The sequence below is a fragment of the Hibiscus syriacus genome, unplaced genomic scaffold (assembly GCF_006381635.1).
Source record: "Hibiscus syriacus cultivar Baekdansim isolate YM2019G1 unplaced genomic scaffold, ASM638163v2 tig00110015_pilon, whole genome shotgun sequence".
NCBI classification, from domain to species: Eukaryota; Viridiplantae; Streptophyta; class Magnoliopsida; order Malvales; family Malvaceae; genus Hibiscus; species Hibiscus syriacus.
In genome coordinates, this window is record NW_024062564.1 from 1,194,733 (window position 1) to 1,206,916 (window position 12,184).

The 12,184-nt window shown below is 35.9% G+C and overlaps 4 protein-coding genes across 4 annotated transcripts; 1 reads left to right on the plus strand and 3 right to left on the minus strand.

Annotated features, from left to right (window-relative positions):
* Nucleotides 1–1,811: 1,811 nt before the first annotated feature.
* Nucleotides 1,812–3,146, minus strand: LOC120212774 (flavonol 7-O-rhamnosyltransferase-like). Its single transcript, XM_039210967.1, has one exon. It carries the CDS (start codon nucleotides 3,144–3,146, stop codon nucleotides 1,812–1,814), a length of 1,335 nt encoding a protein of 444 aa, XP_039066898.1.
* A 1,303-nt stretch (nucleotides 3,147–4,449) lies between these two features.
* On the minus strand, nucleotides 4,450–5,330 carry LOC120212649 (protein FAR1-RELATED SEQUENCE 4-like). Its single transcript, XM_039210880.1, has 2 exons — nucleotides 4,944–5,330; nucleotides 4,450–4,748 (listed from the first exon to the last, which is right to left on the minus strand). Exons 1-2 carry the CDS (start codon nucleotides 5,067–5,069, stop codon nucleotides 4,566–4,568), a joined length of 309 nt encoding a protein of 102 aa, XP_039066811.1. The 5' UTR covers nucleotides 5,070–5,330; the 3' UTR covers nucleotides 4,450–4,565.
* A 1,432-nt stretch (nucleotides 5,331–6,762) lies between these two features.
* LOC120212703 (protein FAR-RED ELONGATED HYPOCOTYL 3-like) lies at nucleotides 6,763–9,315 on the plus strand. Its single transcript, XM_039210925.1, has 3 exons — nucleotides 6,763–6,875; nucleotides 7,407–7,963; nucleotides 9,013–9,315. The coding sequence occupies exons 2-3, from the start codon at nucleotides 7,412–7,414 to the stop codon at nucleotides 9,220–9,222; spliced, it is 762 nt and encodes a 253-aa protein (XP_039066856.1). The 5' UTR covers nucleotides 6,763–6,875; nucleotides 7,407–7,411; the 3' UTR covers nucleotides 9,223–9,315.
* An 897-nt stretch (nucleotides 9,316–10,212) lies between these two features.
* Nucleotides 10,213–11,139, minus strand: LOC120212647 (calmodulin-like protein 7). The gene has a single exon (XM_039210878.1). It carries the CDS (start codon nucleotides 10,871–10,873, stop codon nucleotides 10,418–10,420), a length of 456 nt encoding a protein of 151 aa, XP_039066809.1. The 5' UTR covers nucleotides 10,874–11,139; the 3' UTR covers nucleotides 10,213–10,417.
* Nucleotides 11,140–12,184: the final 1,045 nt, after the last annotated feature.

Sequence of the window (12,184 nt, forward strand, 5' to 3'; positions counted from 1 at the left end):
TTCCCACCACTCTGTGTAGCCTAACGGATGTGTTAGCAGCCTTCGAAGTGATCGCCTGAGGCATGCCTTAAATGCCAACTAGAATCAGCCAAGTCTATACGAGGTGGCTAGTATATACGCTGAAGTCGAGAGATGAGATAGAGCTCTCCCTCAATGGACATCCCGTAGAGTCACTGAATCAGGGAGCAACACCCTCGCCCACCCTACACTTTCTAAGTTTCTATGACTCTTTAAGGGTGAACCTTGGGCAGCACAGGGGAAAATATGAGTAGAATGACTACCCGTCGACATTGTCAACCGACGAGGGAGATGACCATTTAGGTGATACTAAACTACGCGCCCGCCCCACAACACTTGTTTATTGAAAATTCTCTGCCAGATAGGAGACTCGAACGTTTTGAAGCCCCCACCATCCATGCGATCGATCCCTCGACGCAACAGCACGCAGTATTGTCGACACTACAAATTGAGGGGGTACGAGACAGACTGGTACACTTATAAACTAAACCCTTCAATTTTTAAAAAAAAATTAATATAAACCTTTGAATTTTTTTAAAGTTTAAATTGTCCCTCAAACTCTATCATCAAGTTTCGTCACTAGTCACTTGTAATGTATTTATTAGGTATTTTTTATGAATGATTTAAAAATGATTACGAAATAGGACATTGAACAGTTACTCTGACCAAAATTATTTTCAAAAACCTAAATAGAAAAATATTATAATTTTAAATCCTTATTTTATATTTAATTAAAGAGAAAATAAGAGGATAAAATTATCATAAGTTGGGGTTTGACTAAAATGATAAATATAATAAAATCTATTGAAATTATACCTCGGCCCAACGATACCTCGGCCCAACGATACCTCGGCCCAACTTGGGCATCTTCTCCACTAAAGGTAAACCAATTATGATACGCCATTAATAAAGAAAATCAATTATTATGTTAGAAAACAAACAGCATCTTTTCAGTCTTTATTCTTCTTAAACACTATATATTACTTGTGGGAATAAATACTTTTGTCGGTTTTGCCACCATCCCTTGATACAAATTAAAAAATTAGCTCCATTGGGTTTTAATAGTTTTTAATGGCAAATGTGATTTTATGTTTTTATTTTTAATTTATCAATATACAATTGTTTATTTTTAAAATAATTATTAGATATAAAATTCGTGTGGAGTATCATTAATTAAATAAAAAAATAAAAAATATATTATTTCAATAATTAATTTATATTATACTTGCATTATATTTTTCCATAATTTTCTTTTTGAATTTTATGTTTATACAGAAAGTAACTGGACGGATAATTTTGAAATCACGCGATAAATTCACTCAAATTAGACTAGAATGATTGCATGTATTTTGGTTTGTAAACATTAATAAAAATATACTATTGTGGATATTTTTGAAATTACGTAATAAATTCACTCATTCAATATCGCTACAAAATCTATATATATGTAACATAGATGTAATAGTTACAGAAATGATTAAAAAATAATTATATCTTTCTAGAATAATTCTCTCTCATAATTTAAAATGTTAAGATCTATACTACGAGAAAATAAGTAACTGAGTCGGTCGTAAAACGAGTTGTAGGTGCTGCACTTAGAGAGGTCGACTTACCGAATTTCAATTTCATTTGTTGATTGTTAAAACGAGTAGGGTGCAATAATAGGACTAAATGTAGTACATAACCTAAAACCAAATTAAACAACTAACAAGCTCAAACAAACCGATTTACACTTAGAAACAGGGGAGTATCGACTATCGAGTATTGAAATTAGGTAGAATGAGTGGATATTTCTAGTTGTTTACAATTGACCCTGCACTTAAGCCGGAAAGTTGTTGTACTAAGCAATCCAAAGCTTTATCTGAACTCCCACCCTTTCGGATTGCAGCCAATGCAGTCTCCTTTAGTTTCATGGCTCGAGCCCTCTCTGGTTGGTCCACAGACACAGACTGAGCCAAGATCCGAGCCAGTTCGGTCGCATCAGGGACAGTGTTTAAACCCTCACAGACTCGTATGGCCACTCCCAGTTCTTCAGCCAACAGTTTGACGTTGTCGAAGTGATCGACTTGCATGGGCCACACCAGCAACAAAACATCACCCATAACTCCCTCTAATGCCGAGTTCCACCCACAATGAGTCAAGTATGAACCGACAGCTCGATGCTCTAGAATCGTCAATTGTGGCGTCCACCCTTTGATCACTAGTCCCTTCCCTCGTACTCTCTCTTCAAAACCTTGCGGAACAATGTTCTGATCTCCGCCATCTTCTTCGATGATGTTGACGGCCCAAATGAACGGAACACCGCTCTCTTCCAATGCCGAAGCCAATGCGTCCATTTGTCGTTTGGACAACGAAATCTGGGTTCCAAATCCGACGTACACCACTGATTTATCGACACGAAAAGAATCAAGCCATGCTGTTATTTGATGTCGGGGAAGGGAACCCGGTCCACCCCTCTCGGTGCCATTAGGTTTTATAGGGAGCAAAGGCCCTATAGCCCATACTCGATCATGGTGGATGAACTCATCTTTAATCATATGCATTTTGTCACCATCTAACTCAGTAAACGAGTTGAAGATAAGACCCCAGCTTGCTGCAATTCCCATATGTATCCTTGTGTCAGGATCATCTTCAGAACCATAATTTAGGTACCTTGACATCCAGGGAAACAATGTACTTGGATTAAGAACACTGAAACTCAGATTTTGGATGTTAAGAGACGAAGCAAGTGAGTTGACCCAGGAACTAAGGAGCATATCAGAGAGAACGGCGACCGGAGGGGACCGGTGGGTTTGAAACCATTGAACCAAAGGATCGAAAAGTTTGCTCAACGATTCGATGAAATGTGGTGCTAAGGAAACATCTTGCATGATCTCGACTCCGGGAGGGATGGGAGAGGATGAAGAACAAGTAGGGAATGGAAGAACAAGTGGATGAACATTGGTGGAAGAATGAAGAGATAGAAGAGGATTTAGATAGTGAAGGGTTTTGGGGGTGACGACTATCGTGACGGTCAAGCCACGACAGAGGAGCTGGTGGATTAGGTCCATGTGGGGAAGAATATGGCCGCCGGCTGGGAATGGGATCGTCAAGACGTGGACGCCATTGCTCTTCTTGCTAGTTGCCATTGAGAAATATAACTCGAGGGTTGTTAAACAGTATACTTTTACAATCTCCACTTCCTTCACTTATATATGCATACTCCCTAAAACGGAACCAATCTTACTCTCATCCAAAGGTAACCTAAGCCAACAATTAGGTAAACATTTATAGTGTGCACTATTATTTTAATAAGTTTAAAAATAAAAACAATATATTTATAGAATAGACCAGCAATCAGAAAGGTTTAAAAAACATGGCAAAGAAAGAAGGGAGCAGCATTATCAAATGTAATGCATTAAAGAAGAAGAAAAAGAGGACATGAGAGTTAAATGACTCTGTAATTCCGACTATTTCTAGTTTGTGTGTTTTTTTTTTGGGTAAACTACTCGACCCGGCTGACCACTTAACTATAAAGTCCTTTTATTTGTGCCATTGATCTTTTAATTTTGTCAAACACACCACTTAACTATTTAATTTATTCAATCATACCACTAGCTGTTAATATTTGACGTAAATGCTGACATGGCAGTTAAAAAATTTATTTTTATTTTTTTTGTAAAGTATTTAAAAAATATACTAATTCTTTTAACTGTCATGTTAGCATTTCCGCCAAATACTAACGGCTAGTGGTATGGTTGAACAAATTAAATAGTTAAGTGGTGTGATTGACAAAATTGAAAGATCAGTGATTACATAGTTAAGTGGTCAACTGAGTAGTTTACCCTTTTTTTTAGAAAGAAACATATGAACCTCATTAAAAAAACCTCTCATAACAAAGACTATTCATATAACTACAAGGCATACATTGTGAACAAATTATGGCTGAAATGAAATCAGTCATCGAGAAACTGGGAGGACACAATATATTAGCAATCATCGACAACAGATTATTCCTCGAACTAAGATCAAAATCAAGTTCTCTAACGAGTAATCAAGATGCGAACCGTAATCATCTCCTCATTCAGAGATACAATTAACTGACCTCTTTGATAACAACTACCACGGTTCGAGAATCAACTGAAATGGAAAGAAAACTTTCAACATCATTACTTTAATCTGCCATTGATAAGTATTTAAACAACATTCTCTCTGATTAAGAGATTACAGAAGAAGATGAGTTCATAAACATAAGCTATTGCAGCAGTTGCATATAAACAAACATTATAGACAGCTATTCTACTCGGACTTGGACGTACGATGCATTATGTTCGATATTTTTTTTTCCAAAACTTTCACGTCTTTGGAGGGTCTTCAAGTATCATATCCCCATACTCATGTCCGGATATAAGTTTGACAAGAATGTCAAAATGGGTATTTCTTGAAATCGAAGTAACTAGCAATTCGAGTAAAGTAACTAGCAATTCGAGTAAAGTAACTCGCAAGTTAACCGATCTGCTTATGCATAGAAGAGATTTCAGGAGGCTTATCTTAGAAAATAAGCTGCCTTAGTCTTCAGATTTAAGCTCCCTCAGATTGTTGGACACCAAGTTAAGTTTTAAGGATAGCCGCCGAGTGTGTTCTTCGATATACTTTAAAACTATCTTAAGCTGTTCTTGGTATGCAGCACATTTCTTTTTCTCGCAATGCAGTCCCGAGGAAAATTCTCGAATTTTAAGATCTTTTTCATCCTACAAATCAGAAGTTAACTCATATAAGGGCAAACCATTGAGCTACATTTATAAACAAATCCAGTTAATGAGTACAAGAGGCCGGTCTCGAAGAGGATGTAACTGCAGGAAGCTTAGCTGTAAAAGGGAATGGCCAAATCAGAAGCTGTTAGCTTCTCTAGAAATGGTTAAACCGAAATACTTACACTAACATACCTCACAGAGGACAATTCGATGTGACCGTCGAGGTGGTATTTTGCTCGGATTCAGTTCATGATTATGTTCTTTAACAAAACCATAGACAACCCATTTCCCCCCACCTTTTGCTGCTATTCTCAGCATTGCATTACATCCCTCTCTCGTCACAGGCCGTGATTGGGAAACTCTGGTTTCCTTCTTTGCATATTCTCTGCACGAAAACCTTCTTTTGAGCAAACAAACTCTCAACCGATAATTGAATTATCCTTGAGTGATCGACGCGTGTGATTGTTCAGAATGGTGAAGCCCATACGTCGACCATACATTTCATAAAACTCCCTAGCATCCTCCGCTGACTCGAACACCATGCCTGTACATGGTTCCCTGTAACGGCCATAACGTAATGTAACGGCCGTATTGTAACATTTTCCAAAGTCACCGTGACGCCACAAATCATTTCCGCAACATAAAGACGAATTTACTTTTAAAAAATAAATCACGTCATAGTATCGGCAACATCCACAACCGCAATACCGCAGCTGCAACATCAACCATAACCGTAATTTAGTACTATGACAGTGAGTAATAACCAACAAGCCTAGATTCATCTAGAAAATGGAATTATACAGTACCTCTTAATAAGTTCACTAATTTGCTCTAAATAACAGAAGGCACAAACATCAAATTACATCGATCTCCACACATTTGCAAATATGAGAGGAAAGAATTTCCCAAGAAAAAAGGAGAAAAAATATTGAATTTTGGACTTCTAATAACTGAAAGAAGTACATAAAGGAGAACCAAAATGTATCGACTTTATGACTTAATCGTTCAAATACCAAACACCCAACAATAAAAAAACAAGCGAAAATGAAGATAAAATGGGAATTAAAGGATAGTAGAGCAGTGGAAGGAGATAAGAATTTACCTTGTTCTTCTGATACTGTGGGGGTTTCAATGAGAAAACGTTCAGAGAAGAAGAGCTTGAGACATGAATTTCAACGGCGGCAGGTGCGCCGAGCCACCAATAAAGGTCAAATGTTTTTCTGAGTTCCCAAATTCAGAATTGGGAGACGTAGAAAAAATGGGGTAAACTATACCAATGGTCAATAATATTTGAGTAAATTTATACTTTTACTACATAAGTTTGAAACGTTATATTACGGTCATCAATATTTTTGAGGTATAATAAAATATCATTCTACATCTCCACCCTCATTCCCGTTAAATTGATGACGCAGAAACATTAAAAAATATTATTATTTAATTTTATCTTTAGACTATTATTAAAATTTTAGGAAACAGTAAGTGGAAGTTATTGTATAATCTATAAACTTATTAAAAATCACCGCATAGTCTTTCATAAAATTTGTAGCAAACATCCTAATTCAAAAAATAATTTTTATGCTCCATGGGAAAAAATTCACCTCATTATTCTAGCAGTTTTTTTCGAACAAATGGGATAATTTACACGGATTTATAATGGAACATTACTTTTGAGGCAGAGAAAAATACATAATTTTATATTATGGGACAAACTAATAAAATTTTAAGGGATAAAATATACTATTGATGAAAAATTTAGAAAACTATCTAAAATGTATGATAATTTAAAATTTTTAAAAAGATAACTGTCTCTTAACGCTCCCTAATCCGTCCCCTATTTGAGGGCAATGGGGAAAATGAAAATTAATGGTGTGAAATGAAAAAAATGTATACTTTAAGGATAAAATTATAAACTAAACCCATAAGAAATGATTGTTGCCCACCCCCTCGCAGTTTCTCTTGCGACGGACATAGAAAGTGGTAAAATATTGGAATGAGTGTCGGATTTTAAAGCCAAAATTTCCTTGCGTATAAATCCCCCGTGTTTGGTGGGAAGACAAACAGCAAAAAGTCTACCTTTTCAAAGACTAGAAAGGGAACATACAAAAACCAAGCTCTGCAATTGTAAGCTTCTTTTATCCTCTCTTTTCATTTCTGCTTTATACCTTCTTCAATGCCATTCAACTTTTAACTTCTTTGGTTTGGGAACTTTAGATTGGCAATCTATGAACTGGGTTTGTTCTGAATTTCGTAAGAAGTGAAAAAAAATCTGATCTTTAATTAGCAGTGTACAAAGAACTGAAGATTTTTTTTTTCAAGTTAAGAAATAATTTTCCTGGTTTGCTGTACTTTTAGCTGTGTAGAAGAGGAAAATATGTGGTCTTGTACTGGGATTTTCGTTTTGATGGTTTGTAAATTTCTTCAACTGAAAATAATGTTGGAATCATAATTTGGTGGTGGCTTTTACTTTCCCTTCTTTTTGGTTACTTATTTTGCTTCATCTCAAATTCATTTTCAAAGTGCATGATAAAATGGAATTAGATTATATATTTCTTTTGGTTACAAGATTATATTGTGTATATATAAAAAGTGAGGAAAACTATGGTCGAGGAGGTAGATTTTGTGTTAGTAATTAGTATATTTCATGTTTTGCAGTACCAATGGCAGGGACTGCTGGTCCACATGAATTTTCGGATACGGATAGAAGCTCCGAGGATGAATCTGCGGTTAACGTTGCCGAATATGAAGGGATCAGACAAGAACTGTTGGAGGAACACAATATAATGAACGGCGAGATCGTTTCATTGGAACAAGCTAGTGAAGTTTTGGATTTAGGGAATTTGGAGCCATATACTGGGATGACTTTTCAGTCCCTAGATAATGCAAGGGATTTTTATTTCGAATATGCCAAGAGCACTGGGTTTACCATACGAACGAATCGGATTCGACACTCACTAAAGTGCATGTCTATAATTGGACGGGATTTTGTGTGTTCTAGAGAAGGCTTTCGAGCGGCGAAGCATACACATAGAAAAGACAGGGTTCTTCCTCCAAGGCCGGTTACAAGAGAAGGGTGCAAAGCGATGATAAGGTTGGCAGCTAGGGATGGAGGTAAATGGGTTGTTACCAAATTCGTGCGTGAACACAGCCACAAGTTAATGGCACACTGCAAATTTCCCGGAGAGCTGCCAACTGTTAACATGCTCACCGAGGTAAGTCTTAGATGCTTGAAAGTAGTCTGGTGAAACTTTATGCTAAGAACTCTGTGTGGCACTCAAAAAATTTGTGAAGAGATCTTTGCCAACGGTTATACATGCAGGTTCTATGCTTGGTTTGTGGATCTAGGCATTAGATATATTGTAGGGTTGCATTCCATTTTGGGCATATTGGCTAGGTAATAACGAAATGGTTTGAGAATATCATGATACCTATGGTGTTTGTTTAGAAAATATTTTTTTTCATGTTCATATATATCGAGCTAGTGCAAAGGGGGAGTATGTGAACTGCATAGAAGTTTCCAAGAAAATGTAGCCTTTACTCGTAATCCAGTATTGAACCTCATTCTCAATCTTTTTCGTTGTGGTTTATGCATTACATTTGGGTCCAAAAAGCTGCATTGAAGTTCATACTAGAGACCAAAGAAGAACGAACGTAAAGGTATGCGATGTTTGGCAACTTGCCTACACTTTTGCCTACACTTTATTATGTTACCAAAAGATTCTATGAGAAGTTTATACTAGAAATGGGAGATTATTTAACTTGTGAAGTAGCTTCTAAGAGTTAGAGAAGCATAGGAAAGAGGGATAACTGTATACTAGTGGCTTGAGTTTGGTAACTAGACCAATTTAACTATTCTAGTCTTCAAGTTAGTGTAAATACGAATTTTTTGACCATGATACTATGTTACCATGAATTATTCTCATCTGTAGCTGTTCAGTTAACTATTTTAACCTTCCTCTCTAACTTTTATTATGCCATGAACTGCTGTTTGTTTGTTCATAAAGTTGTCAACCCATAATGCATGTACAGTTCACGAGTGAACATGCTCAACTTTCACCGCAACCATTGTACTAACATGATTCTTAAATTTTTGGAAAATTTCTTGTTTTAAAATGAAAATGATAATACCTTCTATCAATCCATATTTCTTGTTTTATACGAGGATTTTTTTGGGTCGACAATCATGCTCATGATGCTCCTTTACTCTTAGACACTTGCAATGATGCTTTTGCAACTGACTCCGGGTTTGGTGCTTTTTCAGGAAGAGAAGGATAAAAAAATACAGGATCTATACAACGAGCTACAGCGCGAAAAAGAACGGTCTGCTGCATTTCAACGACAACTACAGATGATTCTCAAAGATCTTGAAGAACATGCTGAATTCATGTCGATTAGAGTTGAAGAGATAGTTGATAGCCTGAAAAGGGTTGAACTCGATGATTGTAGCTTAACTAGCCACAACCACCGGTAAGTTTTATGTGGGATCGGATTAGACCTAATTTCATAACATGTCACTGCTAAAATCAGCTCTTCTGAGGCTGACATTTTAGTTCATTAGCATAAACACTGTATCTTAGGATTCACTCTGAGAACATATATATATATATATATATATATATATTGTAACCAATGTGTAATCAAGTCAAGTCGAACTGTAAGAAGTTCGAGCTCAACCTGAAATTCACGAGTCGTAGTTCGGTTAAGCTCGATTGAGTTTAACTTTTAAAGCTGCAATTCACTTTTTGAGCTTGTTCGCCAATAGGAATGATTCGTATGCTCGACTTTAAACTGGATTATTTACATTAGAGTTTGAGTAGGAACTGAGCTTTTGAATAGTGGTTAAAAGTAGATAAGCTGAATTAAGGTTGTAAGCTATTTGAAACATGGTTGATAACTCGAGAACCTAAGTACATAATAAGGACCTAATTGTAACATTTTAATTTCCTTGGAGTGGTTGGAAGACGCTCAGCTGAATCTACCCATAAGTTGGACTTCGATTATATTGGAGGTCAATATGTTTTACAAGCAGCCCTTGATTCTTTCACTTTCTTCTTCTAGAATTCGACCAGAAATTTAGATGTTTCCCTAAACACGCGCGGTCATTCCCCAGGGCATACATCACCTCATCCAACCTCCTGAAGAAGAAATTCATAGTAGGTCAAGGGGTTGTTATCCTTCATTCCTTTGAGGACCAGGTTTCAGGTTCGAGCACGGGTGGATATGAATATTCATCGTAAAATAGTTAAATTTATGTTCGAAAGACTCTCGGTTATCTGACAATAAGCACTCGTACCATCTTTGACTTATAACTATATTCACTTATAACATGAAAAAGAGAATAATTTGAACAAAATTGTTATATTAAGTCTAATTTCTAATATTACAACGAATAGCTTACTCATTATTCTGGGATCGGGTTTGTTGTTTGGTGTAGGCACATGGAAAAATAACACAAATCCGATTAAAACAAAAGAAAAAACAATTCCTTCTTAAATATCATCTAAGCAAATCATATACAAAGAACAAAGAAAATTAACATTGGAAAAAGTTGAGAAGCAGAAACAATAAAACCACCAAATCCCCAAACCAATTTCATAAAATCAAACCCTATCTACAGATCCAAGAAGAAGAAGAAGAAGAAGAAGAAGAAGCCTACATATCCAAAGTTAAGCCAATGCACTAAAGCCGCCTCCTTTCATCATTTGCTTGAACTCCATAAAATTAACCCTACCATCACCGTCTACATCTACTTTCATTATCATCCTCTTGCAGTCTTCCATCGCTTTCCCTTGCTTAAGTCCCAGTGATTCCAAAACGGATCTCAATTCATCGACGGAAATGTAGCCGTCTCTGTTTTGATCAAAAACGTTGAAAGCTTCCTTCATATCTTCTTCTTCATTATCCTTACTATCCATAATCGATTGATACAACTCGCTAAACTCGTCGATGTCGATACACATATCGCCATCCACATCGATCCGTTCAATCATAAGTGTCAAATCACTGTCGGGAATAAAGATGCCCATATTCTCCAACGAATCGTTTAATTCTTTCTTCGTGATCGTTCCGTCTCCGTTCCTGTCGAACACCTGGAAAATCTTCTTCAGTTCCATCTCGTCCATTCTTTTTTTAAAGATAACGAGGGGATGGCGATGGCGATGCGGTCGCTGGTGTCAGTCTGGGAGATGTGTAGGCTCCGGTTTGACCGCAGGCGGTGGAGTGGATTGGATTAATCCGAGAACGAGAGAGGAAGGATTCGAGTTTCTTGGTGACCAAATAATCAAAAAGCAAGATTGAATAGCAAGAAGATTCTAAAGAAATTTTATGGCATTGAAAGGAAAAGATTTTCTATGAAAATTAGGAGAAAAAATAGCTGTGAATTTGGAAGAGAAGTGAGGCCCTTTAAAATAGGATGGTTGGTCGTGACATTAATTAATTTATTATAATTGTTGTATTAAATAATTTAATAAGGCACGTTATTCTGGAATTAAACAATTGGACCGTTGATAACGGATCTTAGGACAAAAGGGAAAGGAGAATAAAGGGGTGGCTACCGTTGGATTGATCGTTGTGTTTTGCAATTCTTCAACGGCTGTTTTTTTAAGGAGGGTTGGACGGTCATTCAAAAAAATCAGAATGAGTAGAATTAGGGCAGTCCAATTCAGATGAATTATGCTGCTTCTAAATTTTTTTTTTTTTATTACAGACCTACATAAACTTTTATGTTAAGAGCTATAAGTTCAGAAAGTTATACTAAAATTTTAAAGATATAAAATTATGAGTGAAATTTTAAACGATATAAAATCAAATAATTAATATAAAAAATTTTAAATTTTAAATTTTTAGTTTTATCAATCCATCTATATCTTTTATATTTTTCATTCTAATTCGGGATTTTGGTTAACCTCGTGCACTCGTTTCCAGTTTTACGAGACTATTAGGTTTTAATTTTTTTAATAGAATCTGTACTTATAAAATAATATTTGTTCATAACTTTTTTTATCAATCGATAACACGTGCACATACTCTGCGACTGCTTGGATAAAGATGAATAGCTTAACCAATCAAATAAATAAAAGATGATATAACACATTTAACATTATATATAATCTTTAAATTTTGGATAGAAATAAATTTTTCCACCATCAGTGTATAAGATGATAATCGTTGAAACAATACTGTCGGATATGCATTTGCGGTATAAAAAAATCCATTAAATTGTGACTAACAACATATGTTACACTTGAATAGGGATGGGCATAGGTTGGGTCGGGTCGGTCGGGTTTTCGGTTCATTCGACCCGACGTGAAAATTATAAATCTTTCACTCAACCCAAAAATATATATATTTCACCTGATTCAAATTCAACCCGATTTTTAAGATAAAATTCAAATCCGACTGGATCCGACTCAAAATAATATATCTATTAAAAA

What these genes read in the sequence shown, in the direction of transcription:
- LOC120212649 (XM_039210880.1), bottom strand. Translation starts at nt 5,069, where the DNA reads ATGCTGAGAATAGCAGCAAAAGGTGGGGGGAAATGGGTTGTCTATGGT. An exon ending in ATCGAATTGTCCTCTGTGAG is followed by an intron (nt 4,749 to 4,943) that starts GTATGTTAGTGT and finishes TCTGATTTGTAG; the next exon opens with GATGAAAAAGATCTTAAAAT.
- LOC120212647 (XM_039210878.1), bottom strand. Translation starts at nt 10,873, where the DNA reads ATGGACGAGATGGAACTGAAGAAGATTTTCCAGGTGTTCGACAGGAAC.
- LOC120212774 (XM_039210967.1), bottom strand. Translation starts at nt 3,146, where the DNA reads ATGGCAACTAGCAAGAAGAGCAATGGCGTCCACGTCTTGACGATCCCA.
- LOC120212703 (XM_039210925.1), top strand. Translation starts at nt 7,412, where the DNA reads ATGGCAGGGACTGCTGGTCCACATGAATTTTCGGATACGGATAGAAGC. An exon ending in CTGTTAACATGCTCACCGAG is followed by an intron (nt 7,964 to 9,012) that starts GTAAGTCTTAGA and finishes GTGCTTTTTCAG; the next exon opens with GAAGAGAAGGATAAAAAAAT.